Here is a 12,084-nt window from a genome sequence, read left to right on the forward strand (position 1 = left end):
GTTTAAAAACAAACAAATAATATCATCCTTTTGAAAGCCAAAAACACTTTTTTCTCTCAGTATGTATACAGAAAACTGAAGGCATGAACTACATAAAAATACTGGGAAAATTCTAAAGGTCAGCTAATATATCGTACTTTATTTATCTATGTGTTCTCTTCTGAGAATAAATATGTAGGAGAAAGAGAAAACACTTATTCCAACAACCACCCATTTAAAGCCAAATTTATTGCCGTGGATAATAGCAGTTAGTTGATAGCCAGTTAATTGGACAGTGCTACATCTTATAAGACAGGCATGTTTACATGGGTCTTGAAAACTTATTCTTTTATCATGTAATTTGCAACAAATAGTTTTTGCTTACAGGTTCCCTGTTTTTAGCATGTTTCATTTTTTGAAGCCCTTTAACGTCACTTGTAAGATCCTTTACTATCTTGAGGGAGTGCTCTAAATTGTAAGGCAGTTGACTTTTTAAAACCTATGGTAGGGGAGGGCCTGGATGGCTCAGTCGGTAAAGCGTCTGACTTCGGCTCAGTCTTGATCTCACAGTTTATGGGTTCAAGCCCTGTGTCCGGCTCTGTGCTGACATCTCAGCACCTGGAGCCTGCTTCAGGAGATTCTGTGTCTCCCTCTCTCTGCCCCTCCCCCACTCATGCTCACTCACTCTCTCAAAAAGTAAACAAACACTAAAAAAATTAAAAGTAAAATAAATGAAAACTATGGTAGGATCGAAAAGAATGAAATCTTGCCATTTGCAGTGTCCTTCCCCTTTCTTTCCCAGCATGCTCTCCTCACCTAGTATAACAGTCTGGCAGCATTTGGAACCATCACGATGGTTCTGGTGAACATGATAAATATTATGTGGATGAGGATGTTCAGAGATAATAACCCTAGAGAATGCTATCAACTGGTTTGCAGATTTAAATAATCCATTTTCGTATTTTAAGAGTATGAGCCAATCTAGCCCCAGTAAATGGTTTCAACAAAATAAAAGACTATACCAAAGGTTTCTGTTTTTTAAGTATAATACATCACTTTTCTGGATTCCTCTAAAACTATTAGGCTAAGATGTGAGTCTCTCAATTTCAATCATTTATGCAAAAAAAAAATTATATGAAAATGTATAATATTCTAGAAGTCATAATTATGAAAACTAATATCTAAATGAATTATATGCTTTCTTCAGATAGTTTCAGTATTAATAAGCTATCATCCAAGTCTTTATATATAAAATTCTCTTTATTTTGTACTTGCTAATACATATAAAGAAAAAGAAGCTTTTACAAACTCAAAAACATTAATACCTAAGAATACTGAGCTTCCTTAGATATCATTTTTGAAAAGGGCATAAGTTCTAGGGTGCCTGGGTGGTTCAATCAGTTAAGCATCTGACTCTTGGTTTCTGCTCAGGTCATGATCTCAGGGTTTATGGATCCGAGCCCCATGTTAGGCTCCGTGCAGACAATGCAGAGCCTGCTTGGGATTCTCTGTCTCCGTCTCTCTCTGCCCCTCCCCCACTCATGGTGTCTCTCTCTCTCTCTCTCTCTCTCTCTCTCTCTCTCTCTCTCTCAAAATAAATAAACTTTAAAAAAGTACATAAGTTCTTTTTTTAATATTTTAATCAGTATTATTTATAAAACACTATTCTGAAAATTATAATTTTATACAGCTTCCATTTAGGCAAACGTATGACCATTTGAGTCATGTGTTTCCCAGACTAAAACTGGGAGATATTTCAAAATTACTATTTTTTTAAGTTCACTTATTTTGAGAGAGAGACAAGCGTGCATACGCACAAGTAGGGGAGGGGCAGGGAGAGAGAATCATAAGCAGGCTCAGCACTGTCAGTTAAGAGCCCAATGTGGGCTTAAACTCATCAATCTACGTTCAATCATGACCTGAGACAAAATCAAGAGTCGGTCACTTAACCAACTGAGCCACCCAGGCACCCCTCAAAATTATTTTTGAAGAGGGATAGAAATGTCTTGTTTCTTGCTGTGGGTGTAGATGTTTAGTAATAGGTTAGTGTGAATACTAAATCAACCATGATGCAGGGAGTGTAGAGGGGGAAATCTAACACAATGGAGAGATAAGAAATCCAGAAATCCATTGGCAGATGATATTCCTGGGGTGGTCCACATATATGTTTTCTGTAAGAGCAGGAAGAAAGGGAATCGCGTGTGTTATAAACCATTTCCTTGGATTCAAAACCTTGAATTAGAGCAAGAGGTAAAAAAACAAAGCCTGACTGCAAAGATGAAAATCTGAGTTGAGAGGAGTGGAAAAATTTCTTTTTAAATGAATGCTTTGATGAGGAACCATATGGGGATACTCTCTGCCAGATGTTCTAGTTGGAAAAAAAAAAAAAACCTCTGGTGATAACAATGGATTCTGATTTTTATTCTGGTGATTCTACCTTTCTTGAAATGTGAACAATCTACTTATAGTATTCTAAATACTTAACTATATCTGCTTTCCATTACTTTTATATAGTATCTATTTTACTCTGAAATATAGAATTGGACCTATTTAGCATTTTATTTTATTTATTTATTTATTTTAATATAAAAACATTTCTTTCTTTTTTTTTACATTTTTTTTTTTGAGAGACAGAGACAGAGCACAAGTTGGGGAGGGGCAGAGAGAGAAGGAGACACAGAATCCAAAGCAGGCTCCAGGCTCTGAGCTGTCAGCACAGAGCCTGACGTGGGACTCGAACTCACAAACCATGAGATCATGACCTGAGCCGAAGTCGGACACTTAACTGACTGAGCCACCCAGGCACCCCAATATTTAGCATTTTATTAGCCACCTCCAATTTTGCTCTCCTTGGTGATTCATTAAAAGGTTGGCATCAGTTGATTCTAGACTTTCATATTCTTTTTATAACATATATTTTCCAAGAAATGTAAATTTTCGTTCAATTAGCTTAACTTGTATAGCATGCTTTGTCTTACAGATCTATAAAGCAGGTTTTTAACTAGAGAAAACTTTTGCTCCAAAACAAGAGAACTATATAAAAAAAAAAAAAAAAATCTAGGATTGCTACTCCTGCCGTCATCTCCCAGGAAATACACAGATATCAGGACCTGGCCTCCTCTCTCTCTCTCTCTCTCTCAAGTCAAGGCTGACACAACCCTGCATAGTTCCTCCAGGAGAAACCCAAAAGATAATTCGAAGGCAATCCATGTGTCTTTTATGGTGTCAGTGTCCACCATTTTGCTCTTGTCTAACTGAACCACAATAAGCCATAGAGAACAGCTCACAGTATGCTATCTGGGACCAAATATGCACCTGGTAACCAGGATTGCCCTCAGTCGAGCAGGTCAAGGAGAAAGGGAAGTACATCAAAGAACAAGTTTGCCCATGTTACTGCTGTCTCCTCTTCATTTTAGCTTGTCTTTCTGTCCCCCTGCGGCCTTGTGATTGTTTACAAAGTCCCCTCTAATAGTTTCATTTTTTCTTCCAGCTTAAAAAACTTTTAGCATATCTTGTACTCGTCTTCTCCCCTCGAATCCACTGCCAGTACTTTAACAAGGCTTTATTATCTCTTTCATACTGACTCTGCTTCCACTTGAGTCCTTCCATTTCCCATTTTTCTCTTCTTTTACCACTGACCTTATAAATATACATCTAAAAAAGAGTTTTTACGGGAACAACGAAATTATTGGGGGAAATTAATCCAAAGAAAATGGCTATCAGAGAAAGGATCCTTATTTTCAAAGAAAGTTTGAGTAGAATGAGCTTGACAGAGAAAAAGTCTCTTATTTGGTTTATCATCTTCCCAAAGTGCACTTTAGTAGAGAACTCTGTTTACTGTCTAGCATGCCTTGTTTCAGTTCTCCCTCACTGGAACATTCCTTTCTCAGCTGTGAGTTTTCTTTTGGTTAATAAAATTACTAATAAAGATAAATGTGCGCCGTGATATTTATATGTGTTTTACATAAACCTCCCTCACCCTGTCTCCCAAATGGTGACCACCTAGCCCAAATGGTCAGCCTTCATTTTGTTTCTCCTTCAAGTTTCAAGAGAGATATGTACACAGATGTGTATTTATAATCTGAAAAGTTGTATACAGACACAGTCCGCTTGAAAGGCCCCTAAGAACTCAGGGTGCAAAGGAATCAGTAAGTTAGTGTCACCTGTTTTACTGAATAGAAATATATTTTATATTTATTAAATGTGTAACCATTTTTTAGATGTATGGGAAACGGGCACCTTGGGAAGACCCCTCAAAGTGGGTGCTTGACACATACCCATGGAGCTCAGCGTCTCTGCCTCAGGATGGTCCAGCATTACTTCAGTTGCGACCAGAAGATGTTGGGTACGAAGGCTGCATAGCCACTAAGGAAGCCACAACCTCAAAGCACATTCCACAAAGTGACACGGAAGGGGATCCTCTGGTAAGAAACTGACGTGTGATCCTTTAATATAAGTTTAATTACAGTGTGTGGTCATCACTATTTAGTCATTTGTACCAAGGATATAGTTATCTTAGGTAGGATTTGGTACTGTCCTGATACAGGTATTTAGTTTTAACTCTTACCTTTGGCCTGCTTTCATTGGGTGAAATTCTTAAAGGCCAACCTTGAATGCTTAAAAATCAAGAAACACTAAAACTAGGCCGTATTCTTTGACCCTAATTTTTATCTTATTAGGTGTAAAACTGTGTAAATAAATTAATAAATCTTCAACATTACAGACTCAATTCACTAGGTATTTAAGAGAACACTGAATTTTGTGTTTAAATTTTAAAAAAAGAAAATAATGTAACATACACTTGGAGAACTAAAGAATATTTTACATATATCAACTAGTTTGACTAAATTTAGAATTAGTCTTTTGTTGCCTGTGGTAAAGAATAAACTGACTTGGAAATCAAAGGGGACTTATTCTCCCTGATTCTCCCTGTCCTGCTTAATTTGCAATTGTGTGTAGCTTAATAAAGATGAGTAAAACTCCAAAGTATGAGTACTCTGAAAATATTAAGTAAAGGGTATTATTAGGAAAATATTTTATCTTTATGTATTTATTTTTTTATGTTTGTAGATGCATTTGTATAGATTGGTATCAAATGTAGTGTGTTTATTAGCTTGCCATTCTAAAGAAATCACTGGACTTGCACATTCCATACAGGAAGAAAAGATACCGAAAAAAAAAAAGCCATTTTGCTACTTAAAACAAATGAACAAAAAAGAAAATGATTAAAAATCATAACCTATGATTATACCCAAGAACATAAAATGACTTGATATTTTCTGGAATATTCCTATACCCTCAACCCCAATACATATACAATGTTATCATCCCAGATGACCATTCTTAACATTTTGGGGGTTACATGTGAACAGCCTCAGAGATTTTTAAGATCTTCACCCCAGCAAAGTGCACTCACACACAGGAAAATTTGCATACTATTTCAAAGGCTTCCATAGAGTCATGGAAGTACACTTATAGACCTGCTTAGAGTCTGGGGGACTCCTATATAGGACTTCCTATATTGGACTTTTGCTCTAGACCATCAAATCCTTAAGGGCCTAGACTTGTATTTTTATTACAGGTAGCTGGCCCTTTAGCTTGTACATAGCTTGAAATCAACAGTGGTAGAGGGATTGGTTTGGATGCAACATAATTGTGAGCATACACTAATTGCTTACAGAATGGTTAACATTTAACAGTAAATATAAGCTTTAGAGTACAAGTATGGGTTATCACATATGAATTTTTTTTTATTACTTCTAGTCTTACCTTTGTAGTGTTGACAGACTGTGTCTGCAGTAGGGAGAGGTTTTATAGCGTTTGTATTGAGAATTATACTGTAGAGTAAGTTATGCCCTCAGCTTTCCCAATTCCCACACTCCTCATCAGCTAAACCCTGCAATCGTCCCTGGCTCTAAGTGCTCTTGTCTTCTAGTGTGGAAAAGAGGTCCAGAATCTCCCATACTGAGGGAAAATTAGGGTTAAAAAAATCTGATTCTTAAACAGCTGCTCAACTAAATATCTTAAGAAACAGGGATTATGAAATGTTAAATAGAAGACTTATCTAAAAGTAAATCTTGGATCAGGCATATTCTGATAAAAAAATAAATATCCTCTTGGTCTGCTTTTATTTTGTTGTAGTTCTGTAATTACTAACATCAAGTAAAATATATTTGTGGTCCAATCTAAATAAAAAGTATTTGGGAAAAAATCCACTATTTAATGTCAGAAATACATATTTGGATATGAACAAGGATTCAGGTTTTTGATGCATCTCCCAGTATTTGATTCATTATCAATAAACTCATTCATAGTTCCGTAAGTGTTAATAAGTATGTACTCAGGGCTAAGACCTGGTGGTCAGGACAAAAATAAAATATCATTTCTGATCCCAAGAAGCTCACAGTCCATTAGTGGAGAGAGATGTCTACTTATATAAATTATAGTTAAAGAATAGTAGTCACATGCTAGGTGAAGTTGTGAGTCCATTGAGGAAGTGATTAGAAGAAAGCTTCACAGAGAAGGAGATACTTGAGCTGCATCTGGAAGGATGAATAGAAGTTCATCCTTGGCTGGAGAACATCCAAGATTAAGGTTGGCTGGAGAACATCCAAGATCAAGGAAGCAGCAGGGGAACTGTGAAACAGTATAATAAAAATGATGAGTTTAGGAAGCTATATGCAGATTGGTGAGATTAGAACAAAAGGGGCAAGAACAATTGAAGCTACAAAAGTCTGCAATTGCTACATTATGCCCAAGGCTTTTTTATCTTTGAAGGAATCACACAGATAATGAGGCATTACCAAAGGTGTTTGGGCAGGGCACTTAATTTACCTCAGCTAGATTTGCAAATTATAAAGATCACTTTGGTAACAGAACAGAGGACAGATTAAAAGAGAGAGGCTGGAGGCTGGGAGCCCAGCAGATTTGTAAATAGCAGGGGTGATAAGGACCTGACCAAGGACAAGGCAGAGGAGAGGAGGGACATTCTTGTGCAGAAAATAATGATTTATCCCCATGACTATTGGTTCAGATGTAACCTTGCCCCCTCTTGTAATCTCCTTTGACCTGAACTGTGAGAAAGCAAAGTAAATCCCTTGTGTACATTTATTATGGATCTGAGACTTGGAACTTATTCTAACAAAATGTATTTACTATATGGCACAATTTTCATAGATTAAGACTTTAATAACACTTCTGTTATATCATAAAACGTTTATAGCATTCAGAATTCAAGCGATTTGAAACATTTATGAGTGAGATAGAATAATAACCCTTTAAACAGACTTCATTTACAATTTCTACTCTTAGTAAATCAGGAGGACGCTCAACACACAATTGCATTTCACAAATTCTCTTTACTCAAATGCTTGAACATACAGCTGGCGACTAATGTGGGAGGAATTGACATCAGAAAGGAGAGAGACAGTATGAATGTGAATGGAGGTTAGGGTGTGTGGGTGAGAGAGAGAGAGGGAGAGAGAGAGACAGAGAAAGGAAGCGTTGATGGAGATTTGGCTTTTTGCCTTATTGGGTTTGAGAGATTGTCACTACTTTCAAATCTGTATGTAGCTGATTGAATAAATTCAGAGAGTTAGACTAACAATTATGTTGAAAAATATTGTCCTGAAGAATATGAAAATGACTTTAAAATGTGCTATAAACTGTGAACTTCTTGGTGAGAAAGGCATACTTGCTGTAATTGGTGATTATCAGTTTATCATTTATTTCAAAAGCATTTATTGAACACACATTTTACACTGAGCCCGCAAGCATGCATAGCCTAACGTATCACTAAGGAATCCTTTTTTTAGTTTTTGTTTGTTTGTTTGTTTGTTTGGATCAGATTCTCTATTTCTCTAGGTTGGAAAAAAAAAAAGAACAACTTTGATGACTTTATAAAATAATAACATTAGTCTGCATTAAACAACAGAAAGATGATTACAATTTATAGAATCCCTCGACAAGAAAACAAGTCCACTCCTTTCATGAAGACAGGTGCCAGTTTTTCTGCGCTTTCTCAAATGGTTGCACAATCCATCCACAATTTGCTTTTAAACAATTTTTCTTTTGTCTCCAAAGTGGGTCTGCAGATCTTACCACAAGCCAAGCAAGGTGGCTGCCTTTTATTTTGTAAGACATGGAAACGCTAGCTGTCTTTCTCCCCAGGTGCTTTCACGCATATGCCCCTTTTACTGGAACACATATTACCATTGTCCTATCAGCTGGGAGACCTGAGACAGCTGCTGCTGTTCCAGAAGGCGGCTCTTGTTTTCAGTGGCGTAGCAATCATATTTTAGCCAGAAATTGCAACAACGTCAGAAACTTGACAGGGATTCTTTCCTTCTCCCTCTTCCAACACTCATGGTCGGCTTCATTCACTCACCTCCTTGGAGGTCAGCTCCTGAACAGCAGATGGTGTGCTTGAGTGCGGCAGCTGGCTTCATTCCCGTCCGTCCCCTCCTTCTCTCGGGGGAGCGCGAGTGGGCGCCAGTGTGCGCGTCTGCGTGTGTATGAACATTCACGACTTTCCGTTGCCATTCAACGCTTTCTGCTTCTCCCCGCCAAAAAGCTAGGCAGCTTGGCGAACTCTCCAGCAAAGAGCCCAGATGTCCAGCTGTGATAGGGTTTCCTTCCCAGTCGCCCTGCTGGAGCAGTATTCATTCACGACCCCAAATAAAAGAGCTGTCTCGAGGCCCTGTTTTGTCCTTATGGTTTGGTGGCGTAGCCGTGTTTGGGAGAAACCGTGTAGGAGCTGGAGGCAACTAATAAAAATCTCAGATTGTTTTCCCGTTTCACTTGGACGGGATGAGACGGTGCCTCCGTGTGGCTCAGGGCCGTGTGTTTTGTGGGGCTGGCTCGCTCACTGCATCACTGCCTACATCGATGTCTCTTTTTCTTTCTTCAGATGAATATGCTAATGAAACTCCAAGAAGCAGCCAATTACTCGGGCACACAAAGCTGTGACAGCGATAGCACCAGCCACCAAGAAGACATTTTAGACTCATCTCTCGAATCTACTCTCTAGAGGGTGAAAAAAGTTAGGGGAAGAGACTCATGCTTTTTCGAAATGTGTAAAAAGTAAAGTATTTTCACTAAACCACTGCCAGTATGAAAGCACCCTGTCAGGGGCCCTGACCCAGAGTTGTGGTCTCCAAGGAGGCAGCTGAACCGAGTCTGAACCGCCAAGATGCTAAATTGAGATGGGAGCTTAACTTTATTTTGTTTCTAGGCATTTTTATATCCGTGGAGTGACGTACGGCTCCACTGCTCAACTGGAAAGGACCCTAATGACAGGGCAACCGAATAGATTGCACACGGGATAGCCAAACTGGACTTTACTTTTCTCCTCTTTAAACGTTTACAGTGCAGACCTTTTTTTGTCCCCTCCTTTCCGTTTCCTCTGACGGGCCGTCCTCCCCAGGCAGGGCCCCTTCTCCGTCCAGCCTCCTTTGTGCCACATGGTGCTGGTCCCAGGGCTCCAGTAGTGTTCGTGTGGTGCGCTCACCCCATTGCAAAATGCAGCCGCGAGGCCAGCCCTCCGTCAGCACAAAGGGAATTGTGCTACCGCCAGGAAAACACTACTGCGGCGAGCTGGGTATGTGCCAATGTGATTCCTAACTGCCACGTTCACACGATGTGCTCCGCCCACTTTTCCGTGTATGAGTCACAGGTTTTATAAGGTTGTTTTTACCACAGTGGTCTTTGTAAACCACCTGCCCACTCCCTTAACAAGAGTTTTATACCAGTTAATAGTCGACACTGACAAAAGGCTTTTTTAGGGCTTCGTTCGTTTGAGCCTTTTCAGTGAAAGAAGGAACATTTCCTATGGTGCTGTCTCACTGCCTTAAAACAGATTTCTACAACAGTTTAACAGCTGGTTTAAATCCTAAACCACTGGTAATTTCCACTGTCTTTTCATTTACAACCAAGCAATGCCAGTTAATACAATAGCCTCATCTCTATATATCTTTTTTTTTTTTTTTGGAAGAATTGGTTAGGAGAAAAAAAAAATCAGTATTTTTACCTGGGGTGTTTAGATTGCCCTTTCTCCAAAATGTTCAAGTAACCCGGAAACCCTCTCTGACCGTCACTTAAAAGCGAAGACATGTGGCTGAACTCCATCCAGTTATAGGCAAGAGAGTTTTAGAAGGAGGGAGATTTGGAGATGCAACATGAGCACAACTGTCTGGCTTTCCTCCCCGATTCCTTTTCTTCTTATTACTGTTACTCTTAGTTTTGAGCATGTTGTTTCGATTGCTATTGTCGTACACGAGAAATTCAGCATTAAAGAACACTGAAGCAGTGTAGTCACTGTGGAAGAGGAAGCGTTTATACTGTAAAAGAAGGTTAGATTTGCACAGTCTACTGGGTAGGTATTGTAAATAATAATTTTAAAAACTCGCACAAATCCAAACAGACACACACGAAAATGTTTCTTATCCCGTTGGTGTTAAGCGGTGTTTCGCTTGCTGAGATTTCCTGTACATTGCGAACAAATACAGAATGCAAACCCTCGAAGCTGTTATTATCCGGCGTGTTTGTCCTGTACTTACGGTTGTTATGACTATGCAGGAGCTATCAGTGCTAGAGTGAGCATGCTTCAAAACTGTTCATGAAGCCAATACGTATTTGGAAAAGAAAAATGTCCAAAAGTGCATCTGTTGTGGCAGGCTTTAAAGAGAGTGCATGAAAACTGATGGGAATCATTGGAGAAGTTACCACCATCCACAGGACGGGTCTTTAAGTTCTTAGAACCGAAGGGCTAGGCCATGGTGTAGGCTTGTTCTATGCACGTGAAAATATGTTGCTTTCAGGAGGTGCAATTGGTGCTACTCTCTGTGACCACCCGTGGGTCAGTTGCTCTAGAACAATAACAACACAAGACATCTGTGCAGTTTTCAGAGTGTCTCTAAGTCTCTAGGTCCTACCCGGTGCTATTGCCCTAAGGGAAATCTGAACCGAATTTATGCACATAGAATTGTCACCCTGACTTTGAAGCCTCAAACATGGATCAAAGCTGTTTTGAAACATCACTATATGTAGCTGGATGAGTGACTAGTTGCCCTTGTATAATACGTGATCTAAAACAATTGCTAATCTTTCCCTGCCATTTCGAGAAACACAGTCCAAACATGATCATAAACAGAAATCCCTGCAATACATCCCAGTAGGTTCACCTAGTTTACAACTTAAACTAGTTTGTGAAACATTTGTCTGTAAACATTTTATATTTTGTACATTTTTGATGTAACATATCATGTAAATAGGCAGAAACAGTGAAATAAATCATCTGAAAAGTTTTGTAGTCTTTGTAAAGCCCCGACAATAAGTACTTGGTGTCAATGGACTTAACTGGATGATGTATTTTCTATTGGTTTATTGTTCCTCTAGCTTGTAAACCAGCTTGCATATATTTTTTTGCAAACGTGCACCCTGTATCTGTCTAAATTATTACTTTGCCATTAAAGTGGAATTATTTATTGACAACGAGGTGTGGTGTCTGTGTATGGAGAAAAACTGAATAACCATGTGCCAAAAGTGTCAAGCCTTCAAACGTTGCTTGTGCTATTAATACGCCATCAACAGGGATGTGTGTAAATTTTCATTTTTTATATCTTACAGAAAGAACCACATAGGTTTTAATAAATAAACTGAGGGTACTAGAAATAAATAAACTGAGGGTACTAGAAATATTTTTTAATGAAATTTATTCAGTGAGTATTTTTAGAAAACTGTGACTAGTGTAAATGATTATAAAATAAGAATTGATATAAAATAGAATATTGATATTACCTAAATCAACTTAAGTGTTTCTTTGTTTATATTTCATTAAATCCTCGATTTTCTAAAATACTTATTTTGAGAGAGAGAGAGAGCATGTGGAAGGGGCAGAGAGAGAGGGTGGCTCTCTCTACACCTGGGTGGCTTGGTTGGTTAAGCGTCCAATTCTTAGGCAAACCATAAGAGACTCTTTTTTTTTTTTTTTTTTTTAGTTTACTTTTGAGGAGGAGGGTGGCAGAGGGAGAAAGACAGAGAGACAGAGAATCCAAAACAGGCTCTGCGCTGTCAACGGAGAGCTGGCTGTGGAGCTCCAACTCACGA

The 12,084-nt window shown here is 38.6% G+C and overlaps 1 protein-coding gene across 7 annotated transcripts in view; it reads left to right on the plus strand.

Annotated features, from left to right (window-relative positions):
• Positions 1–11,469, plus strand: part of NAV3 (neuron navigator 3) — a 592,036-nt gene extending 580,567 nt beyond the window's left edge. For all 7 annotated transcript variants that reach the window (XM_043561562.1, XM_043561563.1, XM_043561564.1 and 4 more), the window contains 2 exons: positions 4,200–4,403; positions 8,888–11,469. In XM_043561562.1, the coding sequence (XP_043417497.1) occupies positions 4,200–4,403; positions 8,888–9,007 (324 nt within the window). In that variant the 3' untranslated portion in view covers positions 9,008–11,469. The remainder of the gene's footprint in view (positions 1–4,199; positions 4,404–8,887) is intronic.
• Positions 11,470–12,084: the final 615 nt, after the last annotated feature.

This window comes from Prionailurus bengalensis, chromosome B4 (assembly GCF_016509475.1).
Source record: "Prionailurus bengalensis isolate Pbe53 chromosome B4, Fcat_Pben_1.1_paternal_pri, whole genome shotgun sequence".
Taxonomy (NCBI): Eukaryota; Metazoa; Chordata; class Mammalia; order Carnivora; family Felidae; genus Prionailurus; species Prionailurus bengalensis.